The 24280-nt window shown below is 36.4% G+C and overlaps 1 protein-coding gene across 3 annotated transcripts; it reads left to right on the top strand.

Moving 5' to 3' along the window:
- Positions 1-188: 188 nt before the first annotated feature.
- On the top strand, positions 189-16624 carry pmepa1 (prostate transmembrane protein, androgen induced 1). Of its 3 annotated transcripts, none has more exons than XM_027010754.2 (4): positions 189-596; positions 14523-14677; positions 15001-15054; positions 15146-16624. In XM_027010754.2, exons 1-4 carry the CDS (start codon positions 491-493, stop codon positions 15656-15658), a joined length of 828 nt encoding a protein of 275 aa, XP_026866555.1. In that variant the 5' UTR covers positions 189-490; the 3' UTR covers positions 15659-16624. The 3 variants fall into 3 exon arrangements, with proteins under 3 accessions (XP_026866555.1, XP_026866554.1, XP_026866556.2); XM_027010753.2 differs by having other exon boundaries at positions 15143-16624; XM_027010755.2 differs by lacking the exon at positions 189-596 and adding an exon at positions 12512-12791 and having other exon boundaries at positions 15143-16624.
- Positions 16625-24280: the final 7656 nt, after the last annotated feature.

The raw sequence follows: 24280 nt of genomic DNA, 5'->3' as shown, positions 1-24280 counted from the left end.
CGTTTTTTCGCGCACCCTCACGCCAGTGACGCTTCAGGTGTAATCCTAGCTTTTGGCGGATTTAACGCCCCTGCGCAGGCGCGTATTTAGAGCCCCAAGTCTGGTACTGACGTAATCCTTTCTTCTTTAAAGCCCCTCCCACCCCTAGACTCAGCCTACTTTGACTTCAATACTGCGAGCTCAGAACTCCCCCAGCGAGACGAGTAGAAAGTAGCATAAACCGCCTGGTAATAATATTAGGAAATACTGGAGTACAGAGGCCAGTTTGCGACCCGGGGGGTGGGTAGGGGAGATATTGACGCAAGCCCCAAGAAACCCCCATTTTTCACAGGAAAAGTATTCGCTTTTTCGAGTAAGACGAGAACAGGTCAATACATAATCTATGGGGGCTTTTTTGGATCGCGAGCTCTTAACAAGAGGTAAAAAGAAAACTACTGGCCTGATTAAAAGCGATATTCTACATAATACCAACTACGTCTCCAGATTTTAAATGTTCAGCTTAATGGGTCTAATAAACGGCACAGCGGGCATCCAGACCAATGTATCCTGTGCATGTAATTGCAAACGCTCTACTTCATACCAAAGTATGGCGATCAGTAAGTATCCCAGTTTACTTTTTAATAGTTTGTTTATAATAACGGTAGGATACTGATAAAAAGTTACTTAACACGTACATCTTCGCATTTCACATCTGGACGAGCGCGATCTGCTAACTGTCTTGTTTACATAGTTCACAATTTGTCGCTTGTCTCGTTCAAGTTGACTAGTTTGGCTTGCTATTGGGGGTTTATGGCTCTGCTATGTTAGCTGCCACAAAACTATGTTTTGTGTTCAGAATTGTATTTATGTAACGCCAAAATAACTTTTACTTGTTCGAAGATATTTAATAATATTTGATTAAATCACTTTGTTACCAAAAGGGTTAAGTATTTTTCCCCTGACGTTACAACAAAATTGACTTGTGCTGATCATACAACAAGACTGTTCAGATGATAATCAGCTAAAATTAGGTCGCGATAGACTTGTTACAGTTATGCTGTTGTTTATAAATCAATTGAATAATTATTAAGGAAGTCCATATACGATCTACATCAAGTAGAGAATCATCTCAATCTTGGTATTATAATGGTTTCTTCATTATGCTGTGTGTAGTCGAATATAACTTTTAATCCTTTATTAGGAATATATACCTAGGTAGCACTGCTGTGGCTATTGCATTGTCTCTCATTTGTACAAATTGTTACTGATGTATTACACAACTTTGCAGAACTACAGATTATTTTTTTCCAGTAGAATTGTATCCTACAGCTGTTGTTTCTGAATGGAATAAATATGTATGGACTTTTTTGTGCCGTTTTAGAAAGTGAAATAATTTTAATCATTTTAGTTAATGCTTTATTCATCAAAAAATGTGCCTTTGTTAAAGCATATAAATTGTCATGTTCTCAAATCTCAAATCAGCTGACTGTGTGTGACGTGTTGTCTGTTCTAAAATCCTGGGCTGGGAGTTGTCTGAGCAATAGGTTTTACCTAATCTGCAGTGACTAATTTATTGTTCAGACAGTAGCTTCCTGAGATCCCCCAAACCAATTGAATAAACATGAAAAATTAGATGTTTCATTGTTGATAGGACGTCTGACTACAGCTTTCATTGAACTTGTCATCAGTGGTTTGAACTGCACAAACTAGCCCTCTATTCAGATTATAACACTGCTTACTCACTTATACTGTTTCTCTATTGAGCACATTCTTGTACAAACATTTGAATGCTGTATCATGGTATTCAACATACTCTTTCTTTTTTAGATCTGTAATTGTTCAGTTATTTCAAAGTCCTTTACTCTGTCTATACTCTCATTTGTTTAGACAATCAGCTATGACTGACTGTATTCTTCAGATAATAGAAAAGCAATAAAAATAAGGAGAGGAGGGGCTGGGGTGTCAAATAAGAGGGGAAAAAACAGGGTATATCCCTGTTTCATTATTTTGTTTAGGACATATAATACAATGTAGAAATTAAGTACACACACACACACATTATTAAGAGGCACAGACAGGAAGGCTTGTGCTCACATATATACACACCTCACATAGCTACATGCCTGCTGACTGTGTCACTTAATTATATCTTGTGGTTTTCCAGCCACTCAGTTTACATTCTTTATGATAGGAAGAAATAATGAAAAGGGTGAGATGGCCCCAGGTGTTTCAAAGCATCTCACAGAGGAAATTTCACATTGACAATATGCTAGATGCAGAAGATGAAATCAAGTGTGTCCTCCATGTCTTTTCAAGCTTTGTCTACTTGCTAGGGATTTGGCCCAGCTCATTCTGCGCTTGTCCTTTTTTATACTGAGAAACAAATAAAAAATATGAAAATTTAAGGAAAAGTTGAAGCACCAGACAGACAAGTGGGAAACAAACAAGACTCTGTAACCATTGTTACAAATATTTATTCTTTTTGCTTCCCTTCTCTATCTTGGGGTTACTGGGACAGAACTTCCTGTTTATTATTTGGAGAAGCAGACATTTGTGGTGATGCGTCACAGAACAGAGCAATGTCTGCGTAAATCAGGAACCAACAGACCACTGACAGTTCTCCACTCTATGTTTGCCCAGTACTAGGACTACAAATAAATAGAAATGTAGTACATGTTTAGTGTCAATAAACTGCATAATTTTAACTGAGCAATTTTTTTTTTTTTCATTTTAGAGGTATGCTTGAAATTTTTGTCATGTATCTTTTTTCTCTTTCTAAATATGCATTAGAAACTATATGCAGAAGTGCTCAAAAATAGGTTCAAAAGTGTTGGTCAACCATAACATCTTTTTCATTAAACCCTAAACCAGCACTTTTCAATTCACTTGTCTGACACTCCAAAAGACATGTCCTCCCCTGAGAGAACATCACACACAATGCAGTCTGCATAATTTTTAATTTGGGAGGCACAGAAACCAATGGAGATATTTTAACTTCCATCTACATTTTGGCTCTAAATATCTTTGAGTAAAACTTGGGTAAAAATAAAACCTATTTTGTCACTAATATAAATTGTCAAGCGGAAGATGTATGATTAAAGATTTAAAATAGTCTACTGAAATTTAGATTAGATAGCAAGCTGAACAAGACAATAACATTTTAGGAGATTGTAGCACTTCATGATAATGACATTTACATCATAAAAGATAGATATATTTCAGCAACAGCAATTGCTACGGAGTAATTAAAAACAATTCAAAAGGGTGAATTAAAAACTCATCCCTTCTCTGTTGGTTACAACATGAGAATTTGATTCAACTTCAAACCATCTGTACTGGTATTGCTCAGTTATTGAAAAGGAATTCTATTTCTAAGAAATAGGTTTCAAAGAGTATATAAATATTTTCATTCGAGACTGATGGCACAAAGAAAAAAGTAATTTGCTTTAATGTTGCAAGTGTATGTTTTAGAATGATATATAGCATTTATATATATATATATATATAGCATTTATATATATATATATATATATATATATATATATATATATATATATATATATATATATATATATATATATATATATAGCATTTATCTTTCTATTTTTTTTTAGTTTAGCTTTATGAAATTGTATTTATATGCCCTCTTTCTCTCTCTGACTTTTGGTTGGTAAAGAAGTGCATTCTGGCTCAGAACATGAATGTGTTATGTTTATGCATTTGCTGGACACAGCTGCTGCTTCTCCCTCACTCTTTCTCGCTTTCTTTCTCCCCAAGTTATTTATAGGTTTGCTGTTTAGCCATATGCACACATTTGTTGGTGATTTAGAATATGAACCCAATCCTTGTCATTCTTCAAAACAAACAGTACAAAAAATCTTCATTTTTACTTTTTATTGTGGGCATCCTTCATATCCTTTTTTTGCCTAGTTTATCAAAAGTACACAATTTTTGAGTAAATTCTTTATCTAATGCTTATGTAATTATTATTTATTTAATTAACTGAAATGTTTGGGGTTTTGTTTTTTTGTTTTTTTTTTGATGAAGAAATATATCTGTGACCCATGCTGTTTCTTATAACTGCCTACTAATCTCCAATCTACTAGGAGAAATTTTTGCCCATTCCTCAAAGCAAAATTCTTTAAACTGTGTAATGTTTACATGGTTTTATGCATGTACAGCCTGTTTCAACCACCACCTCCAAGCATTTCAGTGAGATTCAGGTCAGGGCTTTGACTAGGCCATTCGATAATCCTCCATTTCTTCCTTTTGATCCATGCCTTAGCGGATTTACTTGAAAGTTTGGGGTTGTTATACTGTTGTAAGGTTCACTTTTTCAGCTCTAACTTTTTGACAAATGTTTGCAGGTTCCCCTGAAGCACTCTAGTACAGAAGAGAATTTATAGTCAATTTTATGACTGCAAGTTGGCTAGAGACAGCAAAGCAGCCTGTCATCATAACATTGGCAGCACCATGCATTATAGCTGATATGAAGTTCTTCTGATCAAATGCTACCAATGGTTTACATCAAGCCTGGTTTCTGGTACTGTGGCCAAACAATTTTGAATCCTCTGTCCATAGCTCTTTATTCTGGATATGATGGTGCTTGTCTAAATAATAATTTTAGAATCCATTATCTTGGATAATGGGGATAAATAATAAATTGGATAAATAATAAATTTGCTGGGGTGGGTTGGACAAGGCAGCAGTGTTTTTAAATCAGTTCCATGGGAACTGGGAGAAACTTCATGTTAGGATGATAGAGATTATATGAATGGCAGGCTGAACAGAAGGCACTGGGTGACTTTGTAATTTCAGTCAATGCCCAATCTTTTGTTTTCAGTTTGACTTTCCTATGGTTTTCTCACGTTGTGCCTTTGAGAGGGGGAGGGGAAGAGGTTTGAGAATACTCCTGGGAGCCCTGACACTCCTGACCCCAACTAACCCCAACCCACCACCCACCCCTTACACACACACATACACACATACATGCATGCATGCATGCATGCATACATACATACATACATACATACATACATACACATTTCATTAGGCAATGAACATGTCATGTGTTGGACACACGGGAGGGGTAGATGTCTAGATATCTCTCCATGTCTTCCCTCTTTTCTCTCACATTTATTTCTCAATCAAATTTGCCTTTTTAGATGTTGCCTAGAATGCACACAAAATAACATGATTTGAAGCCTGTAAAGCAAAACTGATGTAGGTTCGAATGACCTTTTGAGGCCTTTGTGTTATGATGTGGAAAGGAAAATAGTCTCTCAGATTCTGTAGACAAACATGGCATTCCAACATTTGAATGATATCAGTTTTCTTACTGCTCGTGCATTGACACTTGTCCCCTGTCTAGACATAATGCAAAGGAGAATATGCAACCACCTGCCTAACACAAAAAGGCATCAAGCACACAGACCAGTGTCTGTGTGTATGTTTATCTGTGTGTGTGCACACAATTGTAGTATATTTAATATCCTACTTTGAATAAATGAGCAGTGAGAAATTATATATGAAAATTATATATATATGCAATTTTAAAATTACTTTGTATATTTTTTCCCCCTTTTTTCTTAAATTGATTTTATGTTCTAATAAGATGATATAAGCTCAGCTGATTACATGCACATGCCCTTATCAATCTACATATAAAATATAATTCTGCACCTTAATTTAATTCAGATTTATATAAATTTACATTTGAAACATTGAGTCTGGGAGTTGAATGTGATTGGATCTCCTTAGTTACCATGTCTGTGTCACCAAGGTCAGAGTACAGAGGTCAGCAGTGCATAGCCGAGGTGGAGTTGCCTAGCCAACTGAAAGGTTCATTGTCACTCATATTAGAGTGTCTCTGTGCATGTTTTGTGTGTTTAGTAGTGTGAGGTTTGCAACCGTCATCCCTAAAACAACAGAGTTGAATCTATTTTCTTGGGGAATTGCTCTGCAGGAGAGTATTCCCCAACAATCAGTCGCTTTAATTGACATTTTCAGCATTTTTATCTTATTATATTTGTTGACTGTTTTAAATGAGTTTTTAAGGAAAATGTAGCCTATATTACAGAGATGTCACTTTATGGATTCTTTTTGTGTGTTCAGAGTCACCTCATCCCTTTAATTTAAATTAATTTCTACTGTCATTTTGTACCCTGTCTTAAGATATATGTCTGTCAGATTTGTGTGCAATGGTGACCAAGAATTTCATTTTTGTATTTGGCCCATTATCAGAAATAGTGCTCCATACTGATTTACTTATTTGTTTTTTACTTTCCTGTATGAACCAAATGTATTATTAGTTAAGCAATGTGACTAGTAATATCAAGGACTATTTTTACTGCATTCTTGTGTTGTTTTTTAGATGTTAAGCACATCATGGGTATAACTTATAATCACTCACTCATGTTTACGTAGCTGAAAATTCTTCAGAAATGAGAGCTTTTAGTACTGAAGTAGGAGCACTGTGTTGTCCTGGTTTCAGTAATGTTCTCTGAGGTAAATTGAATGTATATACTTAGATAAAGCTATAGTTAAATTAAAAAAAAATGTACTGGACGTACTAGAAATTTAGATTTCTTAGTAGACTTTTAAAGAACATTTATCTATTTTGTGTAAAACTAGTTAGTAATATCCCTACCATTATCAAACAAACTGAAATTTCTGTGTGCAAATTGGAATATTTGTTTGGGTGAAGTATGTTTTGATTTGGGATGTCTCACAGAGAGGTCGCTCCTAATATATCTAGACTCTGTGTGTGCGTGAGTGTGCATGTGAGTGTGTGCTGAAGTGCCTTGTTATTACCAGTGGTCCTCTGTCTGCAAATGCCTTTATGAAAGGCTGTAATATTTTAATTAGTGGATGAATGTTTGTTTTTATAGCCAGAATACCAGAGCCCCATGATGTGTTGCACAGTGCATAGATCTAACATGAGGAACATAAGAAAAGCAAGGTCATAAATAATACCATCATTTTTCATCAAAATGAAAGCGCTGATATACCACCAGACTACTATCAAGTGTAATGTAGCTAGCTTAGTTCCAAGTATTAGAATAGCAGTTGCCAAGTTCATGTTCATAACTGTAAATGACACCTTGGTGTCTCTTATTTACTCTGTAAATAATAATTTAATCAGCAGTCTACATTTCATATTGATTTGACACCTTTTATTCATACATGTGGAAGTGGCCTTTGCTTTGTTTCATGTCCTCAGGCAAAAAGGTCTGCTTGCTGAAGTGACAAAACAAGTCACATAATATTCAGCAAGTAGAAAGTATGTTATTTGGGTTGTCTTCATTTGGTGTTGGTTTGTTTTGTCTGACCTTATACCCCCAGTGGTAGCCAGACATTTTGCTGCTGGGCTGGTTGGGCAGTGGCCATGTGACACCCAGACAGTGTTGTGTCTGCAGAAACAAAAAGATGGCTAGAGGGAGGGATGAGTTCAACATTGTTATGTCTGCAGCTAGTTATAACAGGTATGACCACTTCTCTGAAAGAGATATGAAGAACAGCAAACTGAGATTTGAGAAAGGAATGAGACAGCTAATACAGTGCAAAGGGACCCAAAACAGGCAAAGGTTTATGTGTGATTGCATCTGCTGAAATGCCAGATGTGCACTTTACTTTTGAAAGTTACTGAATCAAACTAATGTGTAAACAGATTTTACCACATTTATCTAAATATTAGTGTTTATGTTCTTACCTCTGAACAACAGGCAGACAGGGAGTTGGCCACAAAGCAATGGACAGATGGAGTTATTTTGTAAAAGTATGAAGAAAAGTCAAGGCTTGATAATCTAGTCTAAAAATATTACTGTTTCACGTCAAACGTTTTACAAATTCTCCTTGTACATTCTTTGTAAAACAGGTATTAAAGGGCCTAACAGTACTTTTGTTTTATGCCAGGTCAAATGATTTAGGTTTAGCTAAGAAAACCAAATAGCCTACGTCTGTAATTTGAAATGGACTATCGTGCATATAGTTCTAAAACACGTATCCTTTGACTGCATGGATTTAAAGGATGATGGTCAATAAAGTACTTATGAGAAAAATATCAGCTTTTTATTATTAATGTTTCTGAGTTATGCAATCATTTTCAAAATGAGAATTGTGAGAATTTTAGGGAGCGTCGCAGAATTGTTGAAGGAAAAGTATATAATGTCGTAGCATATTTTTAAGAACTGTATTATTATCGTTAAAATATGAAACAAATTATGGCTCTGAAGAAAGGCGCACACGCCTACAAAAAGAAGGAAAACTAACCGGCATGGCAGCTTGCAGCTAATTTTGTTCATTCTAAGCCAAAATAGTTTCTTCACTTAGTTGTGATCAGCAATACCATGTATAATATTGACATCGAGAATAATAAAGTTATACTTTAAGTTAGAAGCGGCAGGAGAAGTAACCTAGCAATTTATATAGTTGATTACTCAGCCCTATGACTAACGTACGGTCTGCTTGCCTTCATGGTAAAATGGAGATTACTACAGGACGATTTTTGGGGAATCCACAGGGAGTGGAATCATGAACTTCAGTTTACATTTTTAAGCCCCTGTGCACAAATTAGGTTTAATCAGCATTTGGAAATGAACACTATGAGTAGTCATGAAACCGTGACATCAAAGTAACCGTACTGAGCAGTCAACAGAGAAAAACAAAATTATAGGTAGTAGAATTATATCACAAGTACCTGGCCCAGCTAACTTACAAATTACAGTTTATTTTAATGAATGAAGTTTTATTATTATTATTATTATTATTATTATTATTATTATTATTATTATTATTATTATTTCATATTTGTTGTTTTGTTAATTAATTTTAATGATTAGATGATGAGATCTTTCTGTCTGGCAGATTACTTCACTGCTGTTTGTTTGTAATGTATAGAGCTCATCTGGTAGTGGTGCTTATACAAAGTTAGCATTTGTATTGTTAGCATGACTGATCCATACAGTAAATGAGATCAGTGTGAGTAAACTTAAAATGGAACATGCAATAACTGAGTGCCAAGTTATTGAATGTATCTCAGACCTTATGCTGAACCCCAGTGTCAACTGTATTTATGCTGACCCTTCTTAAAATCACAGATATCCTTTTAAGGCTGGGAAAATCCAGACAAGATGACTTGCTTCGTTGCTTCTAAATTTAGTTTAAATTCCTGTGCAATCCTGACAGGTTTGTAATAAGAGGTTTTGTGCATCACTGTTTACCCTCACAATATAGAATCTGAGCAAGTTACAGATGCACAGATACAATTTAAATGAATCCTTAGCGTTATGAATTTCAGGGTTGTTATGCAAAGCCTGCTTAATATCACACTCTCAAAAACAATCTTGTAGTGTTGTTAATATGAATTTCACAATGCTACTAGAATGCCTCGAAGCATGAATGTGCTCTTTTGAAATTATTTGAACGTTGCAACGTTCTATTGCAAGTATTGCAAACAATGTTTCATCATCCTCTGAAACAAATGAGTACAGTTTGAACTTCAGGATGTAGTGACAGCAGTGCAACTCAAGAGATGATGTTGGTACAAAACTGAGATGATGGTACAAAACTGACATTATTTGTTTAATAAAGAAATAAAATGGAGGGAGTATGCAGTCCCAAATAGCTCTCAGACTTCCTTTGCTCTCCGTCATGGTAGGGAATTTAGAATCATTTTGACTTAGCTGTTTGTAATGTTTGTGTTTTCATACAGACATGCAGACATGCAACTGTTGACCTAGAGAAGACTTGTTCAAACCTGTGGCCATCATTCTTGTAGCCACAGCCATGGCATGTAATGTTGTCTTAGCAACCTGAATAGTATAAGCCACTGCAGAATCCACAGTCAGGCCAAGACTTATCTACTGCTTACAACAGCATGGTCCAGCAATACTGTGTGATATAACAGTAATGTGCAAAATTCTGTGTCCAAGTGATATTTCATTATTATTCAAAACGTAAGAAACAATTTTATGCAGTTCAGACCTATTGTTTACATCTTTTTCTTGTTTATAAATAACACATTTATTTTTTATAATACATAATTCTTTGAACAAATTTAGAAATCCTTTTATACATTTTACAAATATTTGAATATTTTGTGCCATATCCTAAACCTTTGCTTCACTTTTTTATTAGTAAAGATACCATCTATTCCACATGCATTCATAAAATAAGGTATTAGTGCCGTTCTTTGCATTATTGTTTCCTATGTTTTTACTTTACTTTGAATTAACTTTTTTGTAGAAAAAAATGCATTTCAGTTGTATGCAAAAATGGAATAAGAGCTTAATTAACAAGATTGAAGCCAGAATGTTCTCATGAGTACTAAAAAAAAACTTAGCCAGTACCGATTTCTTCAGTCCTTGGTAGTGGAATTATACTTCAGTCTACAATGCTTTCTTTTGATGTATTAAAAGTATAGAGTATAGACTACTCTAGCTTAGTTATGTCTACTATGTGTTTAGTGGAATTAATATAGAACTCTGACTTTTTTTTTTTTTTTGGACTATATTAGCATTCTCAAGGACTCATCTACCATTCACTTTGTCATTTGCAAACAGCAGACTGTAAAACTTTTTCCCACCATCTGATGCCAGCTGACCACAGAGACACTCTAAATGTTCCCACTCTTGCTTTCTGAAACCCCCCAAAAGTCTGGGAAGAGGCATCATTTTGGCTCTCCCATCATTCTCATGGAAATTGACATGCAAACCACAACGGCCTTTGACCCGTAACCCTGGTTTCATGATCAGTCTCACACACAATCATGAACACAGACATAGTAACTCAAATAGGGTAGGGCCCAACCAAGCTACACTATACACAAGTATGTAATTCTGTAGTAGTTGCAGTTTATCTGCTAAATGATGGCTTATCTCATATTCCAATGGTTTGTAACTTTTAATGCAGGAGGGGAGCAATCCTCTGTTTACAAGGTCTACCCAGGGTTGCACATGTAGTAAAGGAGCAGTGATGGTTATTATGAACTTCAAACAGAGTTCCTAAATGTCTAATTGGCACAAAGAATTGCAATGTAAATAATCCTTATATTTCCAGTCTGTATACATGGTTCACATAATTTTTCTTTCTGGCAGCCTGAACTGGTGAAGAGAAAATAAACAGAACTGCAAAGGCTAAAAGAGGTTAAGACCAGAAGAGCAACATTCAGAAATGTACAAGAGTGTTAAGTGCAGAAAATATACACACGTTTAGAGAGTCTGTGAGGCCAGATAACTTCCCTCTTGATCTGCCTGCTTGCTTAACGTTGTCTGGTTTAGCTGTAACTGAGAGTGACCTAAATGACCTGAGTTGGAAGGGGGAGGCAGTAAAGGCCTTCTGACTGCTTTCACAGGAGACCCTCATATCCCTTTTGTCACCTTCTGCTATAAGAAGGGTGTGGAGTTGTTACTGAGTCTGTACAGAAGGGAGATGGTATCTTGGTTGTAGAAACCCTCAGAGCACTGAGAGTAATAATGGCATGATGCCCAGTTGGGTACATTCCTCCATCTCTCTGCCAGTTTGCTTTTTTTGTGCTCTCTCATTTGTGCAAAGCAGAATGGTCAGCCATCTGTGTTTATGGATTTATATCTGTGTGTCTGCCTGATTTCGCTAAAGACTGTTTCTTTGTTTCCCAGTAAAAATGTACCAATTTATTTCTGACTGAATACACCTTTGAGGAATAAGGGCCTTGCTCAGGGACCCAAGAGTGGCAGCCTGGTGGGGGTGGGGCTTGAGCTGGCAACCTTCTAATTGGTATACGAGTACCTTAACCACTGAGCTGAGCTACCACTGCCCCTTTTATCATACATTTTATATGAAGGTAGCCTTGTCATCTGTATTTTTAACCCATATCTTATTTTTTGAGAACCAATAAATACATTTTTAAAAATCTGGATATCTTTGAGTTGCATGCAATTTGGAGTTCACTTTTAACATGTATCCCTCTGCTGCACTAATACATGCAGAATGAAAGTGGCAAAAAAAATAAAATTTAAAAAAAAAACAACACAAATTTGACATGTGCCATTGTTCTTTTTAGCTTATAAATTTGTTTATAAATACTTTTTACATGATAACAGTAATAATGCAGGACAAATACTTGCCAACACTTGACAAAACATTGCTTCTTTGAAATATGGTGACTTTTTTTTCCTTGGCATCTTTTTTTCTCTAGTGTGTGGAATGAATGCCAGGGCAGCCAGACATCCACACAGTCTGACATTCTAGTCCTGGAGGCTGGAGGACTTCATCTCCATAACTGTTCAGCTGTCTAAGATGTGTTTTTGTTCTTTTATGCAAACTGACTCATTTAGACAATTCTGTCTAGACCATTTCTCGGGCCCCATGTGGAAGCTTTGCCTCTGTGTCTGTCTGTCTGTCTGTCTGTCTGTCTGTCTCTCTCTCTCTCTCTCTCTCTCCCCCTCCCCCTCTGTGTCTGTTTTTCTCTCTGACTCTCCCCCACCCCATCTGTCTTCTCTTGCATTTTTTTTCAGCCACAGTCGTTCTTAATGAAACAATCTGTTCTTTCTCTTTCTATCCTCTACATTTTTTTTAGCCCAGGCTGTGGGTCCTGTTGTACTCAGTAATGGGAGATGGGCGGTTAGTAGGGGTAGTCAGCATATGTGTTCAAGTGTATGTGTGAAATCAAAACATGGTTTATGTCCAGTGTTTGGATTTTCATACTCCGTGAAAACTTGGGAGCGTCTTCATGCTGTGCGCTTTTTTATACTTCAAGTTTATTTGTAAAAGAGGACACTATGCAGCCATATGCAGGAATAGGGAATTAAGGGACTGCTTACAACCATGCACTGGTGAGCCTTAGAAGTTACTTTGTACTTTGAGATTGTACATGGAAAAATTACTGCTGTTGGTTGTTTACTGATATTGTAATCCTCGAGACTGTAGCTCTTTGACATAATTTAATTTTAGTTTCTGCACTTTTAGCTGTTTAATCTATTCGTTACTTGCTAATTTCTAATATTATAGTACCTTGGGCATATCTTGTGCTCTCTTATATTGATGACTTGTGTTGATTTTGAGTTGATTTATTCAGTATTTTCAGTGTGTTGAAGTGAGAAATATTTTCATTGTGAAAATACTGCTGAAAAGCAGATTAATTTAATTTAAAAACTTTAATTACATTTTTCATAGTAGTTGTGACTTTGTTGACAAGATTGATGCAGACCTTTTAAATCAGTAGCATCAAGTGCAGTGTTTTTTAAAATAGTATCTGGTTGACTTGACTTGTTTGTTCTCCTTTTTGCCTTCTTTGTCACTGATGTTTAATAATGCTCTGGTTCATTCTTTTTAACCAAGAATTTGCTTGGTCATATCACAGACTGATACAATGAGAAATGACTTTAGAATGCATTAGCAGTCATTCAGTTGTGCATCAGTATATAGTGTAATTTATTTGATGAGACATATGTTTATGGTTACTTCAGAACCAGCCAGGTTGTACCTTAGAGGTTAGTTTTTAAAGGTTTTTAGTAGTTATGTATTCAAGCTTTTCCCAGTGACTTGGGGCATCGCTGTATACGCACTGTAATCATTCAAGTGTACATTGTATGTATATGTATATATATATATGCAAAATTTTGTCATTTATCAATGATTGTAAAGGCAGTTGCAGTCGGATTGTTGCATTATTAAAAAAAACTATGTAGGTCATTAGAATTTATAGTTTAGACACTGTGTTTATGGAGCTTGAAGGGATGATGGCTCATAAGACCAAGTTGACCTGCCCCATCCACAAAAAAAAACCCCAAAAACCTGTGCATGTGTATTTGTACTGACAATGACCTTGCCCATCACATCACAACTGCCAGAATTGCAGTCTGTAAGTTGGCTGTGGTGCGCACACACACATGTAAATTTTTGTGCGTGTCCAACCAACCTACCTACATATATACTTGTACTTTTATTCATCAAGTGAATGGCAAAATTAATAGATGACATAGTGAAAGCAATGACAAGCTTAGACATATTTCTATTTGTTTGAAATAATTCAGACTTTGCTTTCATCAAAGAATCCACCATTTACAGTAATTACAGTCATGTTGTCCTTTGGCATTGGCTGCCAGTTTAAGGTAAAGATAATTCACCATATGTTTAGAAGCACCTCCCATCAAGCTTGGCTTGATGGGCATTTCATACGTACCATACAGTCAAGCTGCTCTCATGGCAGCTCAATAAGATTGACATCCAGTGACTGCTGGCCACTCCATTATGGTGAGAACACCAGTTGAATACCTCTTCTCTAAATAGTTTTTGCACAGTTTGCTGGTGTCAAGCTCTGTTCAGAGCACAATCATTTGTAACTTGAAAACTGCAAGTTACATAATGAAACTCCACAGTCCTAAAGGTGTTTTAGGCTTTAGAACAACAGAATGATTGATTTTGATTATATGTTTAGATATTTATGCTAGATGGAAATGAAGAATATCAAAACATCAAATGTTCTCAGCAGAGACACTAATCTCAAGTCATACTTCAGAAGTAACATAACCACAGACAAACCATCTCTCTCTCCCTCTCTCTAGCCCAGCTGGAATTTGTACAGATCCTGGTGATTGTGGTGGTAATGATGATGATGGTGGTGGTGATCACATGCCTGTTGAACCACTATAGACTTTCAGCTCGATCCCTCATTTCACGAGATGTACAGGCTCGCCAACGCCACATTCCACTCACCTCAGTGAGTATTAAACTCATAGGCACATCGAGAGACAACTAGCAATGTAACATACAAGCTCTGTTATGACAGCCTCACATAACCGCTGAGAAGATGACTTAGAGGAATGATAGACACATTTTTCCTTCTGTGAACCACTGCAGTTTTTTTTTCTGACACCTGGTGTTTGAGACACATGAAAAATGTGTGTGAATTTAAAAAAAAAACAACTGTTTGATTCTCTCTCTTGCTCTGTCTTTCCCTCTGTCTTTCTCTTGCTCTCTCTCACTCTCTCTCTCTCTCACTTTCTCTTCTCCTCTCTCTCCCACTCTCATTTGTTGTTGTAGGATGGGAGTTTGTGGTCATCAGATGCCTCAGGGTCATCTACTGGAATGAGTGCGGTAAGATGGATTAGCACGGATATCAGAATGATCTTGAATTTGTCATGCACATAAATGCTATATCTAGGTTAACAACATCTATTTTCAGCAGGCATATGCTCCTCGGCCACCAGGTCGAGTACCTCCTTATATACAGCGGGAACATCTGAGCAGGTTCCAGTCTACCTACCCCTACCTTCCACATGCCATCATTGACCTCCCCCCCAACATTTCCCTCTCAGATGGAGAAGAGCCTCCACCCTACCAAGGTGTCTGCTCCCTTCAGCTACGAGACCCAGAGCAGCAACTGGAGCTGAACAGAGAGTCAGTTCGAGCCCCTCCAAACCGCACTATCTTTGATAGTCCCTTCATTGACACTTCGCTCTGCCCTCCAAGTGTAAATGCTGGTGTAAGTGCTGCCAGCCTTGAGTGTGCTCCGCCAGCATACAGCGAGGTGACTGGGCACTACTATCACCCTTCATCACTGCCCCACCACACAGAGACTCCAGCTGGAGCAGGTGTGGACTCACCTTCATCTTTGATACAGGGTAATTTGCTGTCAGTATTACCCCATATCAGCCAAATCACTCGCAACAAGGAGAAGCAGAAAGCCCAGCAGGTCTGACCATTTAATATGGCTAAGGTTATCATGTCTTAATCTGCCCAGCCTGCACTGGTATCTGCTTGTGGTGAGTAGCTTCAGTGTAAGCATGGGCTAGGATCATCACTAGGCAACATGCTAATACATTAGCTTCAGCAGCTTTGCGTCTGCTTTTGAACAATTAGGAGAATGTTGTCAGGGGGAAATCGAAACATAAAATATTCCCTTCTCTTACCCTCTCTAACTCTAGTTGTTTGGAGCCTTGATGTTGAAAGAGAGAATAGTTTAAAACTATACATCCATATTTACTTGTTATATATTGTATCAGTGCTCCCAAGATTTTGCTTTATATAGAAATTTTAAAGCAACTAAACAAAAAGCCACAATGCTGCATAGGTCTAATTATCTGACTTTTGATTGATTTATGATTCCTTTTACTTTTTTAGGTATTCCTTTTGTTTTTTATTTGGTTCTTTGTTTACGTAAGTTGTTTTTTTAACTAAGGGTTTGTCTTACCACTCCTACAAGATGTCATTTTCCATGGTTTATCTGATATTGGCTGTTTGTGAATCATTACAAATTCATATCTTGACAACTGACAGGATACCAAAAATCATGGAAATTAATTCCAAAAAGATAGAAATGTGAAACTTTTGCTCCATAACTTATTGATGAGGCATGGTTTTTGGTGAATTTCCATTAGGTTTTTGTTATGAGGGAGCAAATATTGCAATACGAGCATGAAGGTATTTTTTCTAATAGAAGTGGCAACTAAGAAAAGTAGGTGTTCCACTTTTGTTATATCTGAATTAAACTTTAAAGTTTAATAGTTAAAGCATAATCAATTGTGTTGCCAGCACAGTGTATTTAATATTGTACTATGCATTTACAGTACTACATTTGTAGCTATGTTCTGTGCGTGTGAGTGCGTGCATGTGTGCGCGCGCGTGTGTGTATGTGTGTGCTGAATATGTACAACATGTATATGAAAAACTGAAAAACAAACTTAGTTATTTATATAAATGTCTAAAAATTGCACTATTTTAAAAATAACTAAATTACAAGCCAAGGCTTGTGAATAGAATGAGAAAAGGCCTGGGAGAACTGATAGGAGTTTGTGTGTATGTATGTAATTCAAAAAACCATTTAGCACTTAACTCCAAAGTCTACTTTTATAGAGACAGAAAAGAGCAAGACTGACCTGCACTTCATAGCCTTTCTGAGCAAATCAAAAAATGCAAGTTGTGTTACTAACTTTTTAAAACTTGGATTAATTAAACTCCATTCAGTTTATTTATTTAGTTTTGGTATGGAGCGCATGTTCTCACTCTGAACTGTAGAAACTGGCATCTCTCATAGCACTTAAGGTTAAGGGGAAAGACACAATCCACATCGGTCAGCTCTGGTCTCACTGCAAAGATAATAAACAGTTAGGCAACTGCTCCCTCAGGTTTAAATTGTAGAAGGACTTTCATAAAAACACTGGAATTGCAGGAGGGGAATGAGATGGGGCGAAATATGTGCTTTTATGTCTGATCATACCCTAATAGTATTTACTGATTTATTTACAATTCATAGTGGTTCATATATATTTATCAAACATACAATATAGCTTTACAGTTAAAATATGTATTACAATTATTTCTTGATGTGAAGAATGACATTTTCCAGTTACCACTAACATTATGGCTGCTACTGTAAGATGCATTTTAGCTTTTATATTGGTTCAATACCAACACTGGCAGTATTTTTGAGCAGTCCGTCGTCATAATTGATGCCATGAAACCCCTACACATGCAGATCATTTTTGTGGTCATCAGTTCATGTTAAGAGGTCCTTATTTAGTTTGTGTTTACACGGTACCATAATCTGCTTTTGAGCTTCAGAAGTCACTCAATCAAAGTTGAACACGATCCTATTCAAAATTTGCTAAATAATGACTTGGTTTAGACTGGATGGCATTACCTGACATTTCTTTGTTAAACCTGATTCATTATTAAATCAGTGTTCCACCTCCGACTCCACCTCAGGGGCTTACCTGTTTGAGTAAGTATTATATTTTGTGTGTGACCTACCACAGATTTTAAATGCATAAAACCCAATAAGACTAAATGGATGAGCCCTTAATTTGAGTGTTTGTACAAACTCATACTGGAAGCAAAAGACTAAATTATTCTGTTCTATATCCAACTTAATATTGTTATCCTGAAGATGAAAATGATGCTATGCTAATCCCCTTTCTGCCATTCTTTCCTCTCCTGATTAAGAGCTCTTCCTGTTCTAGAGATGCCTATTTTATACTTTCTAAAAAGCCATTGTGGCCTGCCACTGGCCCAGGCCATTAATCTGCCAATGAAACTGCCAGTAAAGCAGATAAGGTATAAAATAAAAAGAGGAGCAGAATGGTAATGAAATAATGGTTACATGGCAGAGATGTTAAGGACAGTGTTGCAATATATTTACTATTTGCCTTTTGCTAATGTAGTTTCTTCTTTAACTTAGGTTAAATATATTTTTTATGTTTTGTTGTTATTATTGTTAATATTATTTCTTTGTTAAGGGTATTTCTCTTAATGTTTGCATAACCAGCATTTTTCCCTTCACTTTACTGGCTTTGGCTGGTCTTTTACTTCCAGCCCCACAGTCAAGTTTCATTTTTGCTTATTTTATTAATATTATTATTATTATTATTATTATTATCGGTAAATGCATAACTATAGCAATTACTAGGACTAAGGGTTTAATTTGAATTTAGAAAATGAGTTATTATTGATATCATCACACCACCATCCCCCTTTAAACATTTTTAAAGACTACAAATTCTTTATTTCATAAGATACTTGACATGCAGTATGTGCCTTGGTAGTAGTCTTTGTGATTGCTCTCAATTGTTTGTGTTGCCTTCTTGGATGAAACTCATTTTCCCATAGGTGTGCATGTGTGTTTTATTGGTAATCATGACCAACAGGTTGTTTGAATGATAACACCCAGCTTGAATGTTTGCAAATGTGAATCAGTTTAACTCGAAGCACAAGATTAAACCAAATAATTGGATCACATGGTTTAGAGCTGTTTTTGGTCCTATTAACAAAATCTGATATACAGTTAGAAGAGATGAAATTCAGTGAACTATAGTGTAATCATTATGCACAGTTTTACTGCTGTAATCCTGAACTCTTCAGGCCGATCAAGCCTAGAATCCTTCAAAGTTTCTCGGGGTAGTGAATCAAAGGTCTGAATTTTTTTAACATTAGCAAATAGTCGTTTCCAAAGAATGACTGACTTAATGTATCAACCTTTTGTGGTCAAGGAAAAGGTGAGAACCACGCAAATCAAACCAGAACCACGTGTCGGTTGGATCTCTTCAATGCATTGTTATTTCCTTCCTTTCTTTTTCTTTTTTCTTTTTCTTTTTTTTTTTTTTTTTGTTAAGAAAACTAAATTGATTTAGTTCTAAAACTGAAACATGTTAATATCACTAAACATTAAAGAATCCTTTAAAGTTGCAATATGAACTTATGTACAGATTTTTTCTCCTTTCTTTTTAGGTCAGCCAAACTAGAAGCTTTTCTTTTTCAATATTAGAACAGTTAAAATTTACCATGTCTAAAAATGTTACATAGTAAATACACAGTTGTCTGTGTCAACAATGACATTTAAAAAAAATATTTTTTATTTATAACAGATTTTGAAGGGTTACTATATGTGTATTTGTTATTTGAAATATGAGCACTGGACAGTGTCCATAGCATGTAAAATCTTGATACATTTCAGTTATATATCATTAGGGCAAATAAAACATTTTATATAATATCATCTGAGCTGCACTTTGCTCATTTTCTTTGTGGCAACCTTATCTGCTGTGCTAAATGTTGAGCTAAGCAGCGAAATGCTTCAGTATGTAATTTAAATTTAAGTAAAAAGCCATCATAATAACAAAATGTGTAAATACTTATACACATCAGTTACTTAAATGCAGGGAAATTGACTGTAGTTTCAAAATATTTGTCACATTTTATGTAAGACAGTATTATCCAGGCCTACAATTTTGTTTAACATGAAATGTGTATGTTTCACAGGTACTAGTCTACCACTAGGTGGAGATACAACCTTCAGAACTGAAAAACTATTTTAGTGCTGCTTTAATTATTTAATTATTTATTTCCAGGTCCTGGATTTAAATTTACTTCCTTGCCAGGATATTTGTATGGTACATGTACAGTAATTACTTGTGGCACATCATTTCTCTATACTTTAGTGTCTGCTATGCAACTTGAGGTGGCCCAAGCCTTGGGTAGAGGGAGTTTGTATCTGTGCAGGAGCAGGCCTATGTCCCAGGTTCACAAGGGTCAACTCCAGTTCACCATTTCAATCAAAAATCAATCAATTTATTAATATAGCACTTTTTACAACAGATGTTGTCCCAAATCAACTTTACAAACGTCCAGGTCTAAGCCCCCAGTGAGCATGCCAAGGGCGACAGTGGCAAGGAAAAACGTCCTAGAGCATGACGAAGAAACCTTGAGAGGAACCAAGACTCAAATAGGGGGGCCCATCCTCCTCTGGCTGACAACAAACACCACAATAGTAACAATTTAGACAATAAGGAGCAGAAAAATAAATAATTTTTAAAAATGAAAAAAATAAGCAATTAATGTCAAGGCCTATTTTCTAGAGGTCCTATCCTTGACCTGAGGGCGTGCACGTGTCCGAAACCCATCCCACAAGAGAACGTCCATCAAAGGCAACAGAGAAGTAGTTGGCTAGGGTGGAGTTGGGTGAGCTACAGCAGGGGACATCAGGGGGTTGTGCGAGTAGTCATGGCAGCTGGGACGGGTTGAGGCTCAGTAATATCTTGACATCAGGGGTAGGTGTACTTCGGCAGAAAGAGAGCATAGATTATTAAGCATGTCCAGGTACGAGGTTGTGTAAATTATGGCTCTGTAATGGACTCCGGCAGCTCTAGCTATGGCGGCACAGCTAAAAGGATAGAGCCCGAAGAAAACACAGACATGAGGGCACCCTGGAACATCAGCACTCAACTGCTCTCAATCAACAAACTCAAGTAACAAAAGAGAGGTAAAGTGACAGCATCATAACATCCCAGTTTACCATAACTAAATGCCCATGGACCCCCAGATCTACACCTTTAACTAAGACTGGAAAAAATTAATAAATTGCCTGACTGCACAAATATTGAGACTGTCTGTCTGTCTGAATCTCAAACATTTACGGAAGATTATTCCTTAGTTTGGTAGCTTTATAGGAAAAGATTCTGCCCACTGCGGTAGATTTTCTTATTCTTACTAGTTAAGAGCCTGCACCTTTTGATCTAAGCAGATGTGGTGGATCATAATGCACTAGAAGTTTTCTAAGGTACTGTGACCTGTTGCCAAGACCATTTAGTGCTTCGCAGGTCATTAGAAGTATTTCATAATCAATTTTACTGGCAACCAATGTAAAGTAGCTAAGATAGGAATGATGTGATCAGATTTTATAGTTTTAGTAAGAACTCTGCTGCATTTTGAACTAGCTGGAGCTTGTTTAGGCACTTAATGGTACAGCCAGATAGTAAGCCATTACAGTAGTTCAATCTTGAAGTGATAAATGCATGGACTAGCTTTTCTGCATCATGTGAGGAGAGCATGTTCCGAATCTTTGAAATGTTCCTAAGGTGGAGAAAGGCAGCCCTAGAAATATTATTTCCATGCACTTTGAATGAGAGACTGAGATCTACAATAACTCCAAGATCTTTAACTGTTAGAGAAGATGTGATTGGGAGACCATTGAGGTTCAATGAGTAACTGGAGAGTGAGGACCTAGCTGTCTGTGGGTCTAATATAAGCACCTCTGTTTTGTCAGGATTAAGTGAGTGAAAATCCCTCAAAATCCAGTGCCTGGTGTCCTCTATGCATTCGTCAATAATACTAAGATGATATATGTCCTCTGGTTTGCCTGAGACTTACAGCTGAGTATCATCAACATAGCAGTAGAAACTAGCAAAGTGTTTACGTATAATGTTACCTTGAGGTAGCATATATAAAAAAAAAAAGCAAAGGCCCTAGAGCAGATCCTTGTGGGACACCATAGTTAACCTTGTTGTATGCTGAGAAGTCTCCATTTATGTTAATAAACTGGTAGCGACCAGCTAGTTATGATTTAAACCAGGAAAGAGCTAGTCCCCTAATCCCAACAACATTTTCGAGTATATCTAGTAAAATGTTGTGATCTATAGTGTCAAATACTGCACTCAAATCAAGCAATATAAGCCAAGAGACAGAACACTGGTCAGAAGCCAACAACAGACAATTAACTACTTTAACTACTTTAGTTAGTGCATTTTCCATACTATGATAAGGTATGGAACCTAAACCCTGACTGAAGGACTTCATGTATCTGGTTCTGATTCACACATGAGGTTAGCTGCTGAGCTATAGCTTTTTCTAGGATCTTGGAAATAAATGTAAGGTTTGAGATTAGCCTGTAATTTCATATCTGAAATGGGTCGAGGTTAGATTTTTTTGATAAGTGGTCTGATTATTGCATTTGAATGACTTAGGAACGTAGCCAAGGTTCAAGGAGGAGTTTATTAAATGTAGTAAAGGTTCAATTACTTCTGCTAAGATTTCCTTATGAAAGTGTATGAATCTAGTAAGCAATTGGAGGATTTTGAGCATGAGATCAGAAATGTATGTTCTGGCTCTTGGTTAGATGTGAAGTATTCTAGAGACATTTTTGACTTGGTTGGTCTGATCTCTAAGTAGCTGCCCAGTGTCATCTTAATACTCAGAATGTTATCTCTAATGTGCTTAATTTTCTCAATAAAGCAATTTATGAACTTATTACTACTGTGTGATGTAATCTATTCCTAGTTAGATGTGCAATTGTACAAAAAATAATTCTAGGATTATTTTTGTTATTTTCTATTAAGTTTAGCAGTAATAAGTGCTTGAAAAGGCTCTCCTTCCATGCAAGTTGGAAGACTACAAGCTTAGTGTGGCACCATTTATGTTCTATTTTTTAAGTCTTTTGTTTAAATTGTAAATGTGATCATTATACCAAGGTACTAATTTTTGTCCTTATTTTTTTTTTTTTATTCCTAAGTGAAGCAATATTACTGAGTGTGCAGCAGAATACTGATTCTAAGCATTCAGTTATTTGATCACATTCTGTGGGGTATCCTAGTAGCAAATAATAAGTCTGGGAGATTTGCAATAAATCTAGGTGCAGTGGCTGACGTGATCATGCATCTGGTATGATGGCAAGGTGAGGTTACTATATTGTGGCCCATATATAGTTGAATTTCTATTTTTAAGGTTTAAGTAGGACTAGTAGAGCTAGAAGATGTAGGAGCTTTTGATAATACACAGGAGTAGGGTAGTAACAGAGTCCATCCTCAGTATCAGCATGTCATTCCCTGTGATTAAAATTGTAAGTGGCACAAGTGAATGAGAAGGTTGTGTCCCATTACCTTGCTTTCTAGGTGGGGTGGGTAGGCAATACCTAACATTATAGAGGAAGCTGTATTTATAGAGAGAATACCAGTATTTCTACAGTATTGGTATCATTGGTATATTGGACTCTAACCTATTCTACTGGCTAGGATGCATTCTATAGTAAATGACAAAGCACTTTTATGAGTGTCTGCTAAATGAAGTAAATGTAAATATAAAATTGGAAAATTCCAAAGAAGCATTCTTTGATATGGTAGCTAGATGGCATCTCAACATCAGGACTGACCATTTGCAGTAAGTCACCAGGCACATCAGTCTTGCTAATCACTTTATGTAGTGTTAATGAAGCTAGAGATGAAACTGCATCCACAACCACATTCATGGAATAGGCATGAAAAGCAGAGATTAGGAAACAGCAGGTCATTATGTTCAGTGTACTTGTGTCCTATATGTATAGTACCATTAACTCGACCTTACAAAAAAAAATGTGCTCACAGACCAGTAATAGCATGTAAGAGCATGTCTTTGACCTTTAGTGCCCAGGTAATAGAGTAAGACCATTTCTTTGCTGGCATCTAACTAGCAATGTGCAATAATGACCAGAATACATTCAACCATGTGTGGAAAAGCATTGCAAAGTCACTAAGACACAATAGAAAGCTGTGAATGGGATATGGAACACTGTTCTGTGGACAGATGAAGGTTTATTTTTTGACAAATGCTCTCTTAACCCAATAAAGGAAGTATAATAAAGTGAGCAGATTCGTTTGAGCCATCTTTGCTTGGATTGCATCCTTTGCAGTCATTGAGGGACTAGTGAATTCCAAAGCTATACCAGCAAATTTTATACTAAATCCAAAATAGAGTTAACCTCAATCCTGTTGAACTGCTGTGATTTGATCTAAAACAATTTTATATAATACAAATATAGATGATGTTCATTACATGTGCCAAGAGATTGCATAAAGGCCTAGCAAACCTTTCCCTTCACATTTACCATATTTGCCTTAACAGTAGATAAACCATCACGAATCCCTTCAGAGCGGACGCTTATCATTAGGCTGGTCAAGCAGGCATCTTCCTTCTTTGGTGTTTTGTTAAATCAAGTCTATGACACCCCCAGAAGGCACAGCAGTGAGTTCTGGTGTATCAGACCCACTCTTCTCCAAACGCACACTGTAATAAGTATAAT

This window comes from Electrophorus electricus, chromosome 3 (assembly GCF_013358815.1).
Source record: "Electrophorus electricus isolate fEleEle1 chromosome 3, fEleEle1.pri, whole genome shotgun sequence".
Taxonomy (NCBI): Eukaryota; Metazoa; Chordata; class Actinopteri; order Gymnotiformes; family Gymnotidae; genus Electrophorus; species Electrophorus electricus.
The sequence above is the reverse complement of the archived record's forward strand: the minus strand, read 5'-3'. Positions and strand labels throughout refer to the sequence as shown.